Below are 22,250 nucleotides of genomic sequence, written 5' to 3'. Positions count from 1 at the left end.
TGTGAAATGTAAAGTGCTTAACTGATGTAACATTAACATAATGAACTGAATGAGTTTGAGTATGTCATAAATATACAGTAGAATATGGAATATGGTAGGTGCTTCTCTCTCTCTCAACCTGATCCACATAATTATTTCTAAAATGAGACTCATACAGCCTGAATCAGAGGCTACTAATCCCCTGCAAGGGGCACTAGCATATTTGCTCATTAAAGCATTTTTACCCGTGCTGTGGAATTCGTGCCATAGATTTCTCCCAGCTTTCTGAACCTTGGAGAAGGATTGTTTTTTCTTCAGCTACATAGTGGACTAAAAAGAAAAGCAAGGCCAGTAATCTTATAATTAAAGTTGAGATTTAAAGAGAGGGACTTTGAATTAATTGATTAGACTTTATAGTCTTGAAGTAAGTTGTTGTTGTTTTTGGTGTTGCTAGTTAGTATTGGTGTAGAGTAATAGTCAGTATAATGTGTAGTCATTTGTGAGTTGTGAGTTATAAGAACTTGCTAGTCATCGAGAGCATGTTGATTTTGTGTAAAGTTAATACGTGTATACATGTTTCAGGATTTGTGTGATCCGTGCATGTGAGAAGTATGAAGTTAACATGCATGTAAAGAAATCTTGCCCTGTCTTGTAGTATTAGCAAACAACTTATTATTGTCTACATTCTTAATTTAACACAAAACCCACACTCCTTCACCCTTTTCCTAGTTTCTATTTTTCTACTGTTTGTTCAGAAATACTTTTTGGACAGAATTGCATTCAGGCTATGGAAAGACTTGAGGAAGCTCATTAATGGGGCCGTTTTCTGGCCTCCTGCTATCCAAACATTCTTTGAAAAGCCCCTTAATTAAAATTCATTAGAGGGAAACAAACGTGTCCTGTCAGCCCCCCCCGGCCAACCACAATGCTATTCACATGCTACAGTTTCTCTCCATTTCATCTCAATGTCCTGCACTTCATCACGCTTTTTTGGTCTGTAAAAAAAACTCTTATAGTTTGCGCTTTTTTTCTCCCTCTACTTTTTCTGTGTCCTGTGCAGGTCTAGGTTATTGTGAGTGTGTGTACATGCAGGTGTATGTTACTTGCCATGTGCAGATTGTACAGACTATGGCCTGTGTTGGTCCTTCTGAATGGCCTGAGTAACTGGATACCAGTGGCAAAAAGTCAGGAAGCCTTGCGAAGGGAAGATGTGGGTACATTGGTCAGTGACCTTTTCAGGATTGTCAAGTGTCCAGAAAAGCAGCAGCTCTGTGAGAAGGTATGAAGAAGAGGTCTTTAACCAACCCACCTCGAAATGAATCTAAGACTATTTCCTGCTCAACACATAGTCACGAAACACAGCGATTAGATTGAACAAGGTTGTGCACGGCTAAAACACAAAACCGGGTTCATTTCATTCATTATAGTAACAAAAATGCTCATGAATTTAACCCCACTGAGAGAAGAAATGCATCCTGTACTTTTAAGTAGTGTTTATGTAAAAAAAAAAATAAAAAAGGGTGAACATTTCTTTTCATGATGTGATAAGATAAAATCATTAAGGACACCTTAATAGAAAAAGACACCATACTTTGAATTATACCCCATTATTGCTTGTTTATTTCTTTATTTCCATCACTAGTTTACAGCCAGCTCCTTAGAGCAGTACTCTCACTAGATCCTTTAAGCCAAAGAAAGAGATTATTAGGTACGATGTGAACAGAGCTTTCCTTATTGCAGCTTTAACCTTAATGTCAACAGGAGACTTTTCTTTTTCAAGAAACCTTCCGCTTTTGTTATTTGGACTTTGTGGTTTCTCTTTTAATAAAAGGACCTCATGGGAATGGCAAGTGAATGGCACTGAAGTGGTTTATTCTGTGTTAGTGTGTTTGTATGTGTGTTATTAGGAAATACAAAGCCTGTTCCCTAAGTACAAAGAGCTGCTTAACGTCATGAGGTCTTTGAGTGTATGTGTGTGTGTGTGTGTGTGTGTGTGTGAAGAAAGAAAAAAGGGTCCTCGGTTTTTTCTAAAATGTTCCCTTGTCTTGCTTTTCTTAAACAAACTTGGATACACAATACACACAACATACAATCACAAAATGCAATAGATATTTGTGCTTATTACACCCGTGAAACAATATAATATCCTAGATTAAACCAGCCTGACTTATAACAACATAATCTCTCTATGTGCACAATTATTGCACAGCGTCACCTTTCTAACAGTTTGTGTTTATTATTTCCTATGCTTCTTATTAGTGTCTTCCTCAAGACTGGTTAATGTCAGCCCTGGAAGATGATGGGAATGACTACATCAGTGAGAACACCTACCTTAAGATGTCCACCATGCTCCTCTATTATATCGTCAACATGAGACAGATTTGTTCCCCTGATGTCTCATCTTTGTCACTCTCCTCCTTCTTTTCACCCTCATATCATGATTTCTCATATTGTCTTCGAGCTCTGACTTCACTCCACTCATCGGAAGATGGACATTTTCTCTCGACCAATGAGACAGAAAGCATCCTGCGACTCATTAACCAACACTACCAACCTGCTTCAAAACACACACAGGTTACTGGTCTTCCATATTAAAGGATTCATATCATGATTTTAAATTTTTCCTCGTGTTTGGGTGTGTGATGTATCTGTTTGTGCACGTATAAGATCTGCAAAGTCACAAAGCTCAGATTCCCCCAAAGGGATTTATTTGATCTAACAGAGAACGTTGCTCCAGACCCGCCCAAAATGCGTTGGTCGAAGTCTAGACTTACTTCCATAATTTGTCTACGTCACAGCGTGAACTATTAGCGTAATCCCACCCAAAGGTGGCCACGAACAAAAAAGGTGGGGCTTTAGTGAATTGTTTGTAGCCGTGTTGCGGAAACGCTGTGTTTTGGTGCGAAAGCAAAAACCCTTTGTTTAGCCTTCCGAATAAAGACGAAATTAGGAATCGGTTTTTTCTGTTTATTTATAACGTTGTTCCTGAGCAGTACATCTCAAACGTTTGCTTGTGCACAGCACATTTTATGGAGGACAGCTTCCTGAACCTGGGCATAAATACATCTTTACTTTATGTAGTAAAGTACTTTATGTAGTTTGCACATCTGCACCTAAATAGATTAGAAAGGTATATCACATGAGTACCTACGTACACACAGAAGCTGTGTACGTAGCATGGTATTGCACTTGACAATGCATGGTTTATAACATTTTTATAACATCGTATCTGAAAGGTAAGAGCACTACAAAGTAAAAACTTACCGCTGTGAAATGTTCTGCTGAAGTCGTGTTTGCAAAGTTGCATTCGCTTTTCAGAATCAGACTCAGGCTCGAACTGATACGGTAAAACCGATGCAACGTTGCCTAATAGCTTAGAATTGCTTTAGAAGCCTTGGTTGGCACTTAGCCAAGCGGCGTTACATTTCCCCTTCAGACTTGAGGCTTTTGGCCAATCACAATGCAACGGGTCAGCTGGCCAATCAGAGCACTCTGGGCTTTTTTCAGAAGGAGTTGCTTTGGAGAAGTCAGAGCATTTCAGGCAGCCTGGGAATAGAACTACTGCAATAATGTACATTATTTGACAAAATAATGTGTTTTTTGAACATTAAAGCATGTTAACCTGTTTTATTACACCCAATAAACAAAATAATTAACATTTTAAAAATGCTTAAAAATCATTATATGACTTTACCTGTCTGTGACACTCAAACACAATCAAGTGAATTTCAAGAAAACTGTTTTTTTTTCTTTTCTCAGAATAAGAAAGATTTTGTAATTCTTGCTCACAATTATCACACACATACAGTAATACAGATGATGAGTATTCCTTTCACATGTGTGTAGAGCTGAGCACTGCAATCTACAAAGAAGTTTTAATACTTGTATGTACTGTATATATGTGCTGTCAGTGTATCGATGCTGCACACCTGATGGAGGAAGTGGGCGTGACTGACAGCAGGGGTGTTGAGGCATCCTCTGTTCCTCTATTGGCTGCGGCACTTGTCCATCACTTGCGCCAGGGACACTGTGTAAGGAGACGTAACCTCCCCTTGCCTGCTTTCTTCACCGATTACATCTTCCAGTCTCTCAACCGAACCAGTGATCTCCATGTCATGGGTAATTACAAACACCAAGTTCACGCCTACAAAAACGCTGTGTGTATATGCATAGAGGACAGATGTTACTTACGGTTTATTCAGATCTGCAACAGCTGTTACATCAAATTGGTGTTGGTGGAGCTAGTAAATCACAGGACAGGACAATAAGGAGTAGAACAGGACCATCCCCCAATACGTATCGTCAGGAATTAGAAAGAGGAACCACAGACTGGACACAGGTACGGTAATTTCAAAGACATTAAATACAAGTGAAGAAGTTCAGCGTACTGAATGCAGGTTTGCTGCACAGTTACAAACTGATTGTGTACACCTGTACAGTGTTGTTTGAATCTTGAATTTTATATCCTCATATAGATGTGCTTTTCAGCTAGCCAGCTGCTGGATATCTTTGTCCTGGATCCTTTCTCGCCAATCTCCAGAGATCACTTCAGGAACATCTGTCCTGCAATCATTCAACAGCTGCTGGGTGATGCCTGTAACCCTACACAATCAATAGCTAGGAAAGCAACACCAAGTGACCTTGAGAGTAAGACTCAATACTTATTACTAACTTATTGCTTTGAGTCTGTGTTTTTGTTTTAATGTTATTTAGGTATTTCTGTTCTGAAGGATCTATGATCATTCTGTGCAGGTATTTGTAGCACATAAGTTTCACTTCAGTATTTAATAGTTCGAGTTTGCATCACATATTGCTACTTGAAAAAACATAACTCATTTTTTTATCATTTATTTGAGAAAAAAAATAGAATTCCAATAAGTTAAAATGAAATGTAGCTGTATTTTGCAACAAGACAACAAATTAAAACATGTGGACAAACAAACAAAAACTAATTAAATAAAGAAAGTCAAATTTAGACATCTTGGACTGTTATGAAGCGTAGACGGAGACAAGCGCGGGCGAGCGGAGAGATGACGTGAGATTGAACACAAAACGAGAATCGAAACGGGACAGAGCAGGTAAGCTATGTATGAGGGGCGTAGGCAAAAGCATAGTGAGAGACAAGCGTTAAGTCGAGCACCAGGGAAAACACTTCTATGAAAATCGGCTTGGTAAACAAACAAGACGAGGCTGCTGAGCGGTTACTTCACAAGCGGCTAATGCTAGGGAGGCCCTTATATAACCTTAGGTGTTTGCAGGTGTTTGTAATTAGAACTCCGGCACACGTTGTGAGCTGCCGCGCCGATTTCACCGTGTCGTAACAGAGCCCCCCCGCAAAGGGCTCACTCCGGGAACCAAAATTCCCCGAGGCCCCCCCCCCACCAGGGGGCAGGTTTGTCTTGCTGAGCTGCATGGAAGTCCTTACGCAGGCCTGCATCCAGAATGTCTCGGGCTGGGACCCAGCACTGTTCCTCTGGTCCATACCCCTCCCAGTCTACCAGATACTGAAGTCCTCCTCTTCTCCGTCTGGAGTCTAGAATGTCGTGGACGTGGTAGGCTGGGCGGCCTTCTATCTCCAACGGTTCCGGTGGGGAATCCTCCGGCACTGCTGTGGCTAAGGGGCCCGAGATCACAGGTTTGAGAAGTGAGACGTGGAAAGACGGGGCAATGCGACTGTGTCTCAGAAGGTCCAGACGATACGTGACCTCATTAATTTGCCTCAGAATTCGGAAAGGCCCGATATATTTCGATTGAAGTTTTGTGCCCGTGAGGGGTCTCAAATCTCTTGTGGAGAGCCACACCCTGTCCCCAGGTCGATAATTAGGGTGAGCCCTTCAGCGCCGGTCGGCCTTTCGTTTAGCGATGTGGGACGCCTGCACCAGCTGTTGATGGGCACGCTCCCAGACCTGTCCACTTCAGCGGAACCACTCATCCACTGCTGGCGAGTCCGTGTGAGACGCGTTCCAGGGGAATAATGGCAGTTGGTAACCCAAGACACACTGGAATGGAGTGAGCTGGGTAGTGGAATGCCGTAGCGAGTTCTGGGCATATTCAGCACACGGTAGGTACTGACTCCAGTCCCTGGAGTATGACTTCATGGTTGGCCCGTTCTCCCTGTCCGTTGGCCTGGGGGTGGTACCCGGAAGTGACATTAATGGCAACCCCCATCTTCCTCATAAAGCTGGCCCAAACCCGCAATGTGAACTGTGGCCCCCTATCAGTGACAATCTCCTCGTAGATGTCAAAGTAACGAAAGATGTGTTGAAACAGGAGTTCCGCCGTGGTGAAGGCAGATGGGATGGCTGCTAATGGAATTAAGCACAGGGACTTTGAAAACCGATCTACGACCACCAGTATCGCGGAGTTCCCCTGCGACTTCGGCAAGTCGGTTATGAAATCGAGGGCCAGATGGGACCACGGACGTTCAGATATGGGTAAGGGAACCAACTTCCCAGCCGGGAACGCACGTGATCCCTTGGACTGAGCGCAAGAGGAACACGAGGATACGGTGCGCTGAACCTCTCTGGGCAGGTTGGGCCACCAGTACTTCTCAGCCAGCAGTTGGTAAGTGCGGCAGGCCCCCGGGTGGCCCGTGGCCAAAGTCGTGTGGGCCCAGGTGATGAGATTGAGACGGTACCGCTTAGGCACGAACTGTTTGTCGGGAGGACAGGCTGCTGGGATTCTTGAGCTATGGATACGGGCTAAGTTCTGTTCTAGGGGCCACTCCAGGGCACCCACTATACAGGAGGGAGGCATAATGTAACTCTCTTGCTCCATCGGCCGCTCTGGGGCATAAATACGAGACAGGGCATCGGCCTTTGTATTCTTTGAACCAGGTCGGTAAGACAGGGTGAACTGGAACCTGGAGAAGAATAGGGACCAGCGGGCTTAGCGAGGAGTGAGCCGTTTGACGGTTCGTAGATATTCCAAGTTCTTATGGTCCGTGATGATAACAAATGGGTGTACCGCCCCCTCCAACCAGTGTCTCCACTCTTCTAGGGCCAGCTTGATGGCCAGAAGTTCACGGTTCCCCACATCATAGTTGCGCTCTGTTGGCGACAACTTCCGGGAAAAAAGGCCACGGGGTGTAACTTGGGACTCTCGCCAAACCTTTGTGATAGAATTGCCCCCACTTCCGATGCGTCGACCTCCACGACAAACGGCCTGGAGGGATCCGGGTGTCTGAGAATGGGAGCCGTGGTGAAAGCCCGCCTAAGTCTCTCCAGGGCCTCCTGGGCGACTGGGGTCCACAGCAGTCGCCTGGGCTTACCTCTCAGGAGTGACGTCAGGGGTTGTGCTACTTTACTGAAGTCTCTAATGAATCTTCGGTAAAAATTTGCAAAGCCAAGGAAACGCTGCAACTCCCTGACGGTTCGCGGAGTGGGCCACTCCACGACCGCCTGAATCTTACGCTGGTCCATGGCGACTCTCTTTGGGCTAATGATATATCCCAGGAAAGAGATCGTGTGCTGATGGAATTCGCACTTCTCTGCCTTTACGTTAGGTGGTACTGCAGGAGGCGTTGCAGTACGCGCCGGACATGCTGGACATGTTCCTCCAGGGAGGTCAAATAAACCAGAATGTTGTCGAAGTAGGCGATAACATACCTTCCTAGCATGTCCCTCAGAGCATCGTTGATCAGGTTCTGAACATGGAGGAGGCGTTAGCAAGCCCATATGGCATGACCAGGTACTCATAATGTCCAGAGATGGTGCTGACGGCCGTTTTCCACTCGTCCCCCTCCCTAATACGAATTAAGTTATAAGCGCTGCGGAGGTCCAGCTTAGTGAAGAGGGTGGCGGACCGTAACTGTTCCAAGGCTGAGGGGACGAGAGACAGCGGATATCGGTACTTAACGGTCACTTGGTTGAGGGCCCGATAATCAATGCATGGTCGGAGGCCCCCTCCTTTCTTCTCCACAAAGAAGAAGCCGGCACACGCAGGGGATGTGGACAGTCGAATGTACCCCTGCCGGAGAGCCTCCTGAATGTACTCCTCCATGGCCTGCTGCTCCACTTGGGAGAGCGGGTAAACACGGCCCTGAGGTAGTCAGTCGGTACTCGGGGGGGAATTTTAACCGGGACAGGCGACAAGGGACTCTCCACAGTCGTGGTGGCCAAAGGGACCGTGGAGCCCCTCAAACAATTATGCAAGCAATACGGGGACCATTGGGTGAGTTGCTTGTCAGTCCAGGAAATTTGGGGGTTGTGCAGTTCCAACCAGGGGAGTCCGAGTATAATGGGGTGTCTGGTGGAGACCGTGAAGTAAAGGACCAGAGTTTCGTAGTGAAGGGCGCTAACTTGAAGGCAGACAGGGTGTGTGCTGTGAGATATTACGCCTTCCCCTATAGGCGACCCATGTATGGATTGGAGCTCACAAGGATGGAGGAGGGGACGTATGGGAAGGCCGAGCTCCTGCGCCGTCTTCTCATCTATGAAGTTCTCCGCTGCTCCGGCGTCGATGAGTGCTGAAAGAACAAAAGAACGGCCTGAATGTTCTATCACGGCTGGTACAGAAAATACGTGAGATGTACATGACTGTTTAGGACTCACCCAGGCATGACAAGGTGGGTTGTCAGTGCACCTCCCGTTCCCTCGGTGCCTCCTGTGCGGGCATTGGCTGACGGCGTATGTGTCATCACCGCAGTAGAAGCACCGGGACTCGTTACGTCTTCTCTCCCTCTCCTCCTCGCGGGTCCGTGCCCTTCCGAGCTGCATGGGTTTGCTTGCTGCACCCGGCTCAGCTGGCAGTAAACTGTGCGGTATGGGACGGTTGGTACGGCGCAGGCGATCCAGCCTTATAGTCAGATCCACGAGGTCATCAAAAGTTAGCTGTTCACCCCGACAGGCCAACTCTTGCAGTAACTCCAGATTGAGGCCATGGCGAAACACGGTCTTAAGGGCTGGTTCGTTCCAGGCACTTCGGGCAGCGATAGTGCGAAATTCTTGCGCGTACTCTCTTGCGGTACGAGAGCCCTGTTTGAGTTGCATGAGCTCATCACCAGTCTCTCAGCCATCAGGAGAATGGTCAAAGGCGTGTTGGAACCGGGCGAGGAGGTCATCTAATGTTGGTCTGACACCGCCTCCTCGCTCCCACTCCGCCGTGGCCCACGCCAGGGTTGTTCCCGAGAGTAATTCCATAAAATGGGTCAACTTACGGACCTCAGGCATCTCTGGGTGCCTCTCGAAGAACAGCGCACATTGTAACATGAAGCCCTTGCATCGCTCCGGCTCCCCAGCGTATCCCTCTGGTGTGGGCAGAGGCGGGTTGTGCGCCTGGTGTCGGCTGAACATGCGCTGGGGCAGTCGGCGGTGGTGATGCGAGAGCCGGGGGCGTGGCGTTGGTAGATGCGGAAACGCTCAGTCGCGAGACTTCGGCACGCAACGCGGATATCTCATCCCGGTACACCGCTAGCGCGCGGTTTTGTTCTAGGATGACACGTTCCCAATCCGGGGTGCCCGCTGCCTCCATAGTACGGCGAAGTAATCTGTTACGAAGCGTAGACAGAGACAAGCGCGGGCAAGCGGAGAGATGACGTGAGATTGAACACAAAATCGAATCGGGACAGATCAGGTAAGCTATGCATCAGGGGCGTAGGCAAAAGCGTAGGAAAACACTTCTATGAAAATCGGCTTGGTAAACGAACAGAGACGAGGCTGCTGAGCGGTTACTTTGCAAGCGGCTAATGCTAGGGAGGCCCTTATATTACTTTAGGTGTTTGCAGGTGTTCGTAATTAGAACTCCAGCGAACTCGAGCGCGGGTATGACTGGGAAGTGTAGTCCTCCACCGCCATGTCCCTGGGCGGCACTACACGTTGTGAGCTGCCGCGCCGATAACGCCATGTCGTAACATGGACTCTGAACTTGATTTGTAGTAGACAGTATATATGGCAGACTTATAAGAGAGATCCTAGGATGTCAGAATGAACTGGCGGGCAAATATTATCCCTGAAAGGATTTAAAAGCTGTTCATCCATCCATCCATCCTCTATACCGCTTATCCTTTTCAGGGTCACGGGGAAACCTGGAGCATATCCCAGGGAGCATGGGGCACAAGGCGGGGTACACCCTGGACAGGGTGCCAATCCATCACAGGGCACAATCACATACACATTCACACACCCATTCATACACTACAGACACTTTAGACACCCCAATCAACCATGCATGTCTTTGGACTGGGGGAGGAAACCGGAGTACCCGGAGGAAACCCCCGCAGCACGGGGAGAACATGCAAACTCCACACACACACAGGGCCACGGTGGGAATCGAACCCCCGACCCTGGAGGTGTGAGGCGAACGTGCAAATAAAAAAAAAATTATTAAAGAATATTTAGAAAAAGAAAAAGAAATCCAAATGTTTGAAGAGATATACTGTATTTTTGACCTGACTATTTTTGCTAATGAAGGAACATCTATGAAACTTAACTTGGTAACTATCTCCTGACTTAAAATATGCGTCTCATCAAGGACATGCAAACTTTCACACTTAAAATGTGCACTGTACAAAATAGATTCAATGTTTGAACCAGATTTCCTTTCAAATGTAAATTGTATGTTAAGTCAATGTAAAACCAATTATTATGCTATCTGAACATCGAGTATTGACAAGGATAATTTTAAGAAACAAATTAAATAATAAAAAATAAACATTAATTAATAAAAAAAATTGTAGAGAACAAAATGCAGTATAGAATCAGTCAGTATAATATACACTACAGTACATATTTCTCTCCGCATGTATTTGTATAACTGTATATCTCTCTTCAATAGAGTATGGCTACAGTTCAGTTGCTGTGTTGCTGATCACAGTGGGTTCGATGTTGGGAATTTGCCTGATTCTCTTTAGCTCCTGTCAGAAGACTTACAATCTCATCCTACAGCTGTTTGTTGGGCTTGCTGTGGGCACACTGTCAGGAGATGCACTGCTTCATCTGATACCACAGGTAGCAACCTAACACTAAATTATAAACTTTAGAGCAGATCATTTTTACTTGACTCCATAAAGCACTCTATACTACCTAATCAAAATATTTTCAATATATTAGTATTCCTGGTGTGTGTGTGTGTGTGTGTGTGTGTGTGTGTGTGTGTGTGTGTGTGTGTGTGTGTGAACAACTCCATGATCTGTATTTAATTCAGGTATCACAGGGAAAAAAACATGATTATATATATATATATATATATATATATATATATATATATATATATATATATATATATATATATATATACACATATATATATACATATATATATATATATATATATACACATATATATATATACACATATATATATATACATATACATATATATATATATACATATATATACATATATATATATATATATATGGCCCATAATGGTAATTCTTACTCTAATATGTTGGAATGAAGTTCTAATAATTTTACTGTTACACAAAATCTACCAACTAATCACTGAATGCATTTTTAAAAAAGTTTTGAGTATTTTATTAGCTAAAACAAACAGCCCAATATTTAAATTGATAGTGTAATGATTTCTAGTTTGTAGAATTCAGGATTAAGGTTCTAGCTATGCCTCTTGTCACCAATGTCTAAAGATACTTAATAATGCAATTGGCTATACTCTTGTTGGATAGACAGAAAGACATGGATCATCCCTCTTCTTCAATTTCAACCATACTGTAAGCTAGCCAATCTGTGTGTCATCCAGGATTCATAAACAGGGCTGAGAAGCTTCTATGTTTAATGTTTTTGTCCATATTTTCCAACTAATTTGGAGATCCTTGGCCTTCATGATGACAGCCAGCATGATGACTCTAACCTCATGGAACCAAAAGCATACCTGTGGAAGATCATGGGCATAATTGCTGGGATCTACGGCTTTTTTCTTATTGAGAGAATCTTCTCATTTGTAATGTCATCTCATGGGCATGTAAGTTATTCCAAAAGTCCACTGTTTCAAAAGTAATTTAAAAAGAAAGTTAGGTGTTCCACCTTTGCTGCTTTAATAGCCTTCGCAATTCTGGGAAAGCTTTCCACTTGATTTTGGTTGGGCACTGATGTCGGGCCAGGAATGCCTTTTCCACAGCTATCATTCAAATTCATCCCTAAGGTGTTCAGTGGGGCTGCGGTCAGGGCTCTGTGCAGGCCAAAATTCTTCCACACCAACCTTGGCACACCTTGTCTTAATAGATCTCAGTTTGTGCTGATAGGGGCATTATCAGGCTGGAACAGGTTTGGGCTCCTTAGTACCAGTGAAAGGAAATCCTAAAGCTACAGCATGCAAAGACATTCTAGACTATTGTGAGCTTTCAAGTTTGTGGCAAAAGTTTGGGGAAGGAAAATATCTGGCTGAGATCAGGTGCCCACATACTTTTGGCCATTTAGTGTATAAATAAAATCTTACACATCTATAAATCAATTTTTAAATAGTCAACTAATGCATCTTCATATAAAAGATGTTGTAACCTCATTACCTAATTCTGCTAGTTATCTAGCAAGCTATTCAAATAGCACACTACCTACTTAGCAACCAGCTAGTTAGAAAGCCAATAGGACATAAAGGTAAAAGCTCTAGACTATACAAATTGCCAGTGAAATCTTCTTGCCAAGAACAAGTAATTCCCCCATTGATACTCTTCCTCTTGTTCCACAGTTGGCCACTTGTGTGATATAAGAGATGCAAAATTAACTAGGGCTAGAGTTCTCCATGCGACATTGTTGTGCCATTAGTAGTACATATATACAATGGCGGAAATAAGTATTGGACATTTTTTTTCAGTAAATATATTTCCAATGAGGTTATTCACATATAACGAAAAGCCTTTTTATAGGCCATCAATTTACTAACCCAGCTGATATTAATTTGCACAGATAGGGGGTGTAATTACTTACGGATTTCAGCTGGTTCCTTGCCTTACCTTGCCTTGGAGAACTGCTTTTTCTTAACGTGTTCAGTACTTTTTTCCCGTGTCATTCCACTTAATTACACATAACTTTATTTATGGACTTTAATGTTGTGAATTCTTTATTTTTCCGGATTTCTTGAGTTAATACTGATGTCTGGTGAAAAATTTATGTGAATAGCTTCATTGAAAATATATTTACTGAAAAAAATTTATGCTGACGCGTTCAATACTTAATCATCTCGGGACTCTTCCTCCATTGCTGCACTGCATCATTTCTGGTTTAAGTTCTAGTAAATATAAAAATACTCACAAATATGAAGCAACGTAACTCTGAGGAACCGATGATAATCCTGGCATGCTGTTTAATATATCGCATACTACAAGGGTAGCAATTAGTATAGAGCAAATACAGCTGCATTATCCAGTATACAAGTAGCTTGTGTAATCTCTATGTTGTCCTTGAAACAGTGCCATCCAGTGACTAGATTTTATACTGTCTTCTTCTTTTTACTAGTTGTGCACCCCACGTCTGCATTTGTTTGTATGTAGTATACAGTATATTCATGAAAATGTATCCAGTATGCATATCTCAGTACGCAATGCTATGTTTTCTCTCACAGAGTCACTCACATGGTTTGTCTGTAGAGTTGAGCTGTAATGGAGAAGGCCAGAAAGTAAAATCAGTGTCTACCATGCAACTGGTCAGTGTGTACTATGTGTTCCTATGGAGCTGGAATATGTTTGTGGGATATTATTTCAGAGATGTGAGCAAGTAATTAGTGGCACAGTGTACACCTAAGTGAACCTGTTAAATTTGTGTGCAGAGAACTATAGAGGAGACAGAGTGTTCAGAAATGCAACCAACGGAGCCCGGCATCGACCCTGCTCAGCAACAGAGTAAGTGTATTGTATGTCATCATCATCATCATCTTTACAGACTAATTTCATTTTGTTGTCCCCATTTTCACCAGAACGAGGCATTCCAATGCTGGCTGTAATGGTGATAGTGGGCGACAGCCTCCATAATTTTGCAGATGGTTTGGTGGTGGGTGCAGCTTTCTCCAACTCAGTCGAAACTGGCATGGCAACAACAGTAGCTATCCTGTGCCATGAGATTCCCCATGAAATGGGTGAGTTGAGCTTTGAGGTGAAACTTGATCTAAAGACCTCCATTTTTTTTTTTTTACTTTAAATTAACACAATTTATAAGCAATTAGTGACATTTCCGTCCTCGCTTTAATGTCTCTCACAGTAAATATCTTAAACCTTCTATTACTCAGTCAGCTTACACTACAACTAAATTGTCCTCTCTTGAAGAAATTGGTAACATGAAAGAAAAAAAACATTCTTCAAACTGTCAGCTCGGGTGGTCCTGATGAGGAAGAAGGACGGCAGTTGGTGGTTCTATGTCGACAATTGTTGCCTCAATGCTGTCCCAAATGTGGTCTCTTATCTGCTTCCCCATATTAATGATACATTGGACAGGATTTCCAGCTCCACATGGTTCAGCTCACTATACTTGTACATGGAGGTTATTGGCAGGTGCCACTTGCTCCAGAGGCCAGAGAGAAGATGGCATTTACTCTCGGAATGGGGTTGGAATATGGTTGTGGCAATTCTGGGTGATATCGTTCGGGGTATGCAGTGCACCGGCCACCTTCAAATGGCTGATGGAGCACGTGATGGCAGGCCTGCTAGCAGTGCATCGTGTATCTGGATGACCTGTTAGTGCGCCTGTTATGTCACTAGTCAGACTAATGAGACCATGCCCCACGGAAGTCCAGGCGGCCTCCTACTTGCTTAAGGAACTATTAGCTAGATATTGGGAACTGTGTTGGTTGACCCTTGATGGGTGGGTGGCTATGTGGCATTCCATGCCAGAGCCTTAGAGTTGGGGAGGGCTGTGTAAATGTGGTGTGTGCTTATTTTGCATAGCTTTTCCCCCACAAAGTTCTTTTCTGTGTTTTTGTTTGTTTCATAGCTATAATTGTTTATTGTTGCTGTTGTTGTTGTTCCAGGGGTTATTGTTGTTGTTGTTGGGAGTGGGTGAATTTGTTGCCCTTTTTACTTTTTTTTGTGTGTGTGTGTCTACCCTCACTTCGATTCCCTGTCTTTGATATGACCTCTCTCCTGATTTTCCCCATACAGTTAAAAGAACTGTAAGAGTGAGTAACCAATAAAAGATTGGTTCATTTAATATCTGTTGATATTTGATCAGAGTCCATGATGCCATGTATGCTAACAAAATGTCCAGGTCCTCTGGCAGAAAAACAGAGCCAAAACATTAAAGAGCCACCACCATATTTAACCATGGGCATGAGGTACTTTTCTATATGGCTACCGATAGAACCCGATCCCATTTGAAGTTCCAGTAGTGTCTGGCAAACTGAAGACGCTCGAGTTTGTTTTTGGATAAGAGTAGAGGCCTTTTTCTTGAAACCCTTCCGTACAACTTGTGGTGATGTAGGTGACTTCAGATTGTAGTTTTGGAGACTTTCTGACCCCAAGACGCAACTGACTTCTGCAGTTCTCCAGCTGTGATCCTTGGAGATCTTTTGGCCACTCAAACCGTCCTCTTCACAGTACGTTGAGACGATATAGACACGCGTCCAATTCCAGGTTGATTCATAACATTTCCAATTGACTGATTTTGTGAAGCTCAACAACCTTTTGCCGCACATCACAGCTAAATTCCTTGGTCTTGCCCATTGTTATGAATGACTAAAGGAATTTGGCCTGTGTGTTACCTCATGTTTATACCCCTGTGAAACAGGAAGTCATGGTTGAACAATTTCCTGTGCCTAGTCACCCAAGTGTACTAAAAAAATTAAATATAATAATATAATAATAATGTATAATAATATACTAAATAAGTGTATTAAATGGGAATACACTTCAAATATATTTTTCTCAAACGAATTCATAGGGGTGCCAATAATTGTGGCACACCTATATTTAACAAAAATATTTTGGATACACCTTTGTTGTGTTTACAATTGTTTGATATCCATGAGAGCAAAGTATTTTTGTGAATTTTTTTCAACAAAAGATAACTAAAAAGGTTAAACGATAAAGACCATTTTTTATCACAGCCTTCTTTGCTCATATTTACCAAGGGTGCCAATATTAGTGGAAGGCACTGTATATATCAAGAACCAGCATCGTAGGCTAGAGGACTACAATCTAAAATTATTCACCCTAACGCCACTAACGAATGCAGGAATGCTGTGTCTCTGTAGGTGATTTTGCAGTGCTGCTGAGTTCTGGTCTGTCAGTGAGGCGTGCTGTACTCATGAACTTTGTCAGCGCACTCACAGCCTTCATGGGGCTCTACATCGGCCTCTTTGTCTCCTCAGAAATGGAAGTTCAACAGTGGATCTTTACCGTCACAGCTGGGATATTTCTCTATCTGTCACTGGTGGAGATGGTAAGTCTGGTAAGATGTTAAAAAATAATCAATATTCTGATAATATTCACATTCATCATTCAAGCTCGTTCTCTCTTTCTCTGTTTTTCCTCTAGATGCCAGAAATGAGTAGAGTTCACTCTCCACATCCATTTCTTATGTTTATTCTGCAGAATATTGGCCTACTGGTGGGCTGGGCATGTTTATTACTTCTAGCACTCTTTGAACACAAACTCACTTTTTAATACACACTTCCATGCACATTTTATAAGAGAGCATCATAGAATATAATGTTGTTTCGTTCAGTTTTTTTTTTTTTTTTTTTTTTAAAGAAATGTCTTAACCCCCACTAAAAACTGCTGAAAACAAATGTACAGTTAAGTAGTGTTATTTTCCACAATCCTAGTCTGGAACTTTCAAACTGTACATGTTTTGATATTTTACCTATTGTGATGCACCAAATTCAAACTAATAAAGAATGTGTAACTGTATGTCAGTGTGGAGTTGAGTCAAATATATTAGAGGCGGGAATCTTAAATATCCCATCCAGGGGTAATGACACACCACACTGCACGTTCTGCAGATAAACTAACTAAACTTTATTTTTTCTAAACCCCAAATTTTGAACTAATTGCATGTACTGTAAAGAATTTAGGGCTGCACAATGAATCGAATATCGATCGCGATTATGATTTCGACTGCCCACGGTTACATGAACATAATCGACTGCGATATTGACGTTTAAAGTTCGTCCTCCGCTCATAGAAAACTCCGCTGCAGATCAAATCAAGCGCTTCCTAAACTTACAGCCAATCACCATAGGCCATAATGCCAAAACCCGGAAACGGAGTTAGCATTTTAGCGCTCGAGCTGCTAGCTTCGCTTTGGAAATCATGACACTAACATGATGCTAAAAGGCACTACAGGGGTTGTCGGGGACATTAAACGTCATCACGCCGAACAGGAAAAAACTTTGCAGATAATAATAATAATAATAATAAAGGTTATTATTCTGCAGTCTGGTGAACTGCAGCAACACGTACACACATTAATCCATAGTAACATGGAGCACGTGAACTAGAACTGCTGGTGGGTGATGTGTTAGCGTGGCTGTGCACCTTCTTCTTCATGACTCTCGTCTCTCCATTGAGCTTCAAGTTGGTCTCCTTTTCCTCCCAGAGCGTCCGTTCGTATCTGACGCGGATGTCGTGGAGCTCGAGATCGCCATCTTGCTCTGTCTGCTTCTTCATTTCCTCAAACTCTCGCAAGTGCTGCTGAGATTCGTCCTGACACTGACGAGACGAGATAAAAACAGACGTGTAAATAAGTGTGACCCAAAATGCCGGTTTCATGTAAACAAGATACCCCTATATGTGTGGACACACAAGATACGCCTCTCTCTATTCCCTCTCTTTATTCCCTCTTTTTTCCCTCTTTTATTCTCTCTCTTTATTCCCTCTTTTTCCCCTCTTTTTTCCCTCTTTTATTCTCTCTCTATATTCCCCCTCTTTATTCTCTTTTATTCCCTTTTATTCTCTCTCTTTATTTCCTTTTTTCTCTCTTTATTCCCTCTCTTTATTCCCTTTTTTCTCTCTTTATTCCCTCTCTTTATTCCCTTTTTTCTCTCTTTTCTTCCCTCTCTTTATTCCCTCTCTTTATTCCCTCTTTTTTCTCTCTTTATTCCCTCTCTTTATTCCCTCTTTTTTCTCTCTTTATTCCCTCTCTTTATTCCCTCTTTTTTCTCTCTTTATTCCCTCTCTTTATTCCCTCTTTTCTTCCCTCCCTTTATTCCCTCTTTTCTTCCCTCTTTTATTCCCTCTCTTTATTCTCTTTTATTCTCTCTCTTTATTCCCTCTCTTTAGTCCCTCCTTTATTCCCTTTTATTTTCTCTCTTTATTCCCTCTTTTATTTTCTCTCTTTCTTCCCTCTCCATTCCCTCTTTTATTCCCTCTCTTTATTCTCTCTTTTTCCCTCTTTTATTCTCTTTTTCCTTCTCTTTATTCCCTCTCTTTATTCTCTTTTTCCCTCTTTTATTCTCTTTTTCCTTCTCTTTATTCCCTCTCTTTATTCTCTTTATTCCCTCTCTTTATTCCCTCTTTATTCTCTCTCTTATTTGCTCTTTATTCCCTCTTTTTATTCTGATCTTCTCATAATGACATAGAATATTCTGAAACACATTCACACACATTTTATATACAAGAACAAAACTTACAGAAAAAACCCAGGACACAAACAAGGACCAGTATCCAAAATGTGGTGTGAAGAGAGTGTATATGGTATAATGAGTGTGTATGTGGTGTGAAGAGAGTGTATATGGTATAATGAGTGTGTATGTGGTGTGAAGAGAGTGTATATGGTATAATGAGTGTGTATGTGGTGTGAAGAGAGTGTACGCGGTATAATGAGTGTGTATGTGGTGTGAAGAGAGTGTATATGGTATAATGAGTGTGTATGTGGTGTGAAGAGAGTGTATATGGTACAATGAGTGTGTATGTGGTGTGAAGAGAGTGTATATGGTACAATGAGTGTGTATGTGGTGTGAAGAGAGTGTATATGGTATAATGAGTGTGTATGTGGTGTGAAGAGAGTGTATATGGTACAATGAGTGTGTATGTGGTGTGAAGAGAGTGTATATGGTATAATGAGTGTGTATGTGGTGTGAAGAGAGTGTATATGGTATAATGAGTGTGTATGTGGTGTGAAGAGAGTGTATATGGTATAATGAGTGTTTATGTGGTGTGAAGAGAGTGTATATGGTATAATGAGTGTGTATGTGGTGTGAAGAGAGTGTACACGGTATAATGAGTGTTTATGTGGTGTGAAGAGAGTGTATATGGTATAATGAGTGTGTATGTGGTGTGAAGAGAGTGTATATGGTATAATGAGTGTGTATGTGGTGTGAAGAGAGTGTATATGGTACAATGAGTGTGTATGTGGTGTGAAGAGAGTGTATATGGTATAATGAGTGTGTATGTGGTGTGAAGAGAGTGTACGCGGTATAATGAGTGTGTATGTGGTGTGAAGAGAGTGTATATGGTATAATGAGTGTGTATGTGGTGTGAAGAGAGTGTACGCGGTATAATGAGTGTGTATGTGGTGTGAAGAGAGTGTATATGGTATAATGAGTGTGTATGTGGTGTGAAGAGAGTGTATATGGTATAATGAGTGTGTATGTGGTGTGAAGAGAGTGTATATGGTACAATGAGTGTGTATGTGGTGTGAAGAGAGTGTATATGGTACAATGAGTGTGTATGTGGTGTGAAGAGAGTGTATATGGTATAATGAGTGTGTATGTGGTGTGAAGAGAGTGTATATGGTATAATGAGTGTGTATGTGGTGTGAAGAGAGTGTATATGGTACAATGAGTGTGTATGTGGTGTGAAGAGAGTGTATATGGTACAATGAGTGTGTATGTGGTGTGAAGAGAGTGTATATGGTATAATGAGTGTGTATGTGGTGTGAAGAGAGTGTATATGGTATAATGAGTGTTTATGTGGTGTGAAGAAAGTGTACGCGGTATAATGAGTGTTTATGTGGTAAAGGCCGGTAGTTTGATGTTGCTCAGCAGGCTCGACAAGACAAAGCTTCGATCCCGACCTTGACCTTGACCTTGACACTGCAGTACTTCCTGCCTCAGCTGCTGGATCTCAAGGCACTGCAGCCGGATGATGCGTTCGGCCTCGCCCTCAAAGTTAAGCCGTGACGAATCCGAGGACGGCACTGTCAGAACTAACGGAAAACCGAATTATCCAGTATGAACAATAAATAAACAGTAACTCACAGTGGTTTCCGCATAATTAATTCTTATAATACCACAATAACAGACGTTAAGTCGTCCTCTGTGACTCACGCTTGATGCGCGTGGCGCTCTTGTTCTCACTGAAGCCTCTCTTGGGATTGCAGCCTCGGCTCCGTCTGGAAATCCTTAATCTCTCTTAATAAGACGTTCTCCTACAGCACACACGCACAAGCAGGACGTCAGACCGCTCATGTGCACATGTTCAGTTCACTAGTCTTTAGATTTACAGCTTTTTTTTTTTTAGCAATACACCTGAAAAAAGTATGTCCAAATACACAATACAGAATATTAGCAACAAACTTTTAATGTTCTTTATATTTTGTTGAGCAAATTGAAACAAGAACAGTTTTTTTTTATTGGAAAGGAAGCTCTTATTATTGTTCCAATATGACCAAAGAAGGGCTGCAAAAAATTTAATCAGCTGAGAACGGCTGTAGCGAATACACTGCGATACAGGAACCGTTCAGGCTCAGGGGTTAGAGACCTGAGCTCTGATTGCAAAATTGTGAGATTCCAACCGAGGAAGAAACAGGTAAAGGTAGCTTGTGTCACTTGTGGGCATGGCCTGTACCTGTTTTTTTTGCTGTTCCAGTGAGTAGCTATTTCTAACGCTACCTAACACTAATATTCCTTCTCAAGTTAGACTAGCCAGGCCGATTACATGTTTTGCATGAATTGAAACCCAACCTTTATGAGGTTGATGTTCTTCGCTTCGTGCACAGTGTCCACTCCCACTATCTCCACCTGTCACAGTTATCATACTCAGTCAGGTGTGAAGGTGCCAGACTTTGTGTGTGTGTGTGTGTATTCAATTCAATTCAATTCAATTCAATTTTATTTGTATAGCGCTTTTTACAATAGACATTGTCTCAAAGCAGCTTTACAGAAATATCAACACGGTATACAGATATTAAAGGTGCGAATTTATCCCAACTGAGCAAGCCACTGAGTGGCGACGGTGGCGAGGAAAAACTCCCTAAGATGTTTTAAGAGGAAGAAACCTTGAGAGGAACCCGACTCAGAAGGGAACCCGTCCTCATCTGGGTAACAACAGTTAGTGTGAAAAAGTTCATTTTGGATTTATATGAAGTCTGTATGGCGTTAGGAGCAGCCAGATATGAAATACGGACTGTTTGGCGTTCCTAAATATGGAAATACTGACGCTGAACAGAATACGTAATTGCAAATACAGACACAGTAACGATACCAAGGGTACAGGAGGCCACTTTTAACTCCAGTGCTTTCAACTGAAATATTAAATAAAACACTCACCTCACTCATACTCGTGTCCAATGTCTCGTCAGTCCTTAATGCAGGGATCAGGTTATTTTTCCAATAGGATGAAATGGACAATGGAAGAACACACAACTTCACAGTTGATGTCCGTGTGTGTGTGTAATGTTTGTTAGAAGCCATGAAATGTAATTTTACATTTCACACACACTTCATCATGTGAGACATTAAAGCTCTAATGTATTAATTGTATTATATAAAATATATTATATTGTGCGTCGCTTCATTCTTTACTTGTTTGTTAACGTTTTATTGATTGCTAAAATTAAATAAACGACTGTAATGTGCACACGGTATTCTTCCTCGCAGCACTTGTGGACGTGTGTTAATCCAGGGGTTCATAGGAGTTCGCAGAGTGTGTAGAACTCATGGCCACTAGGGGTCCCCCAAAAGTCACCGCTGGAAACTACTGAAAGGTACATATCTGGAAAAACAAAATCACACACAAGTAGAATGCAAAAGTTTAGTGCAAGCAAAATCAAAAAGGTCATTGCAAGCAAGGGATATGCAACCAAATATGAAGTGTTCTTTACCTTTTTTTTTATTTTACTAATTTACTTTAACACTGTCTGTTCCTATACATTTGCTCACCGAAGAATTGGGTGCTCTGCCACCAAGTGTGCCATGTTCTAAATCTAGATGTAAATATCAGGAAATGAAAGCTGACCTTCTGATATATTTGATCATATTCATCTTTTGATCTCGAACCCAAATGTCTTTAGCGTGTAGCAAAAAAACAACAGAACTGGCCTCGCAGTTCCGAAACTTTTGGACGGGACCACACGATTACGACTAACTGGAAAGATGTTCTGAGATGCCCACTGCACTCACAGCACTGAAAGGGATGATGTTGGCTATTAATAATCTGGAGAAAATTC

The 22,250-nt window shown here is 42.3% G+C and overlaps 1 protein-coding gene across 1 annotated transcript; it reads left to right on the top strand.

Moving 5' to 3' along the window:
- Positions 1-57: 57 nt before the first annotated feature.
- On the top strand, positions 58-17,504 carry LOC108268174 (zinc transporter ZIP12). Its single transcript, XM_053681464.1, has 11 exons — positions 58-2,553; positions 3,891-4,098; positions 4,182-4,318; positions 4,455-4,626; positions 10,753-10,925; positions 11,746-11,898; positions 13,360-13,575; positions 13,699-13,771; positions 13,846-14,004; positions 16,114-16,301; positions 16,397-17,504. Exons 1-11 carry the CDS (start codon positions 2,260-2,262, stop codon positions 16,523-16,525), a joined length of 1,902 nt encoding a protein of 633 aa, XP_053537439.1. The 5' UTR covers positions 58-2,259; the 3' UTR covers positions 16,526-17,504.
- The last annotated feature ends 4,746 nt before the right edge of the window (positions 17,505-22,250 follow it).

This window comes from Ictalurus punctatus, chromosome 7 (assembly GCF_001660625.3).
Source record: "Ictalurus punctatus breed USDA103 chromosome 7, Coco_2.0, whole genome shotgun sequence".
Lineage (NCBI taxonomy): Eukaryota > Metazoa > Chordata > Actinopteri > Siluriformes > Ictaluridae > Ictalurus > Ictalurus punctatus.
The sequence above is the reverse complement of the archived record's forward strand: the minus strand, read 5'-3'. Positions and strand labels throughout refer to the sequence as shown.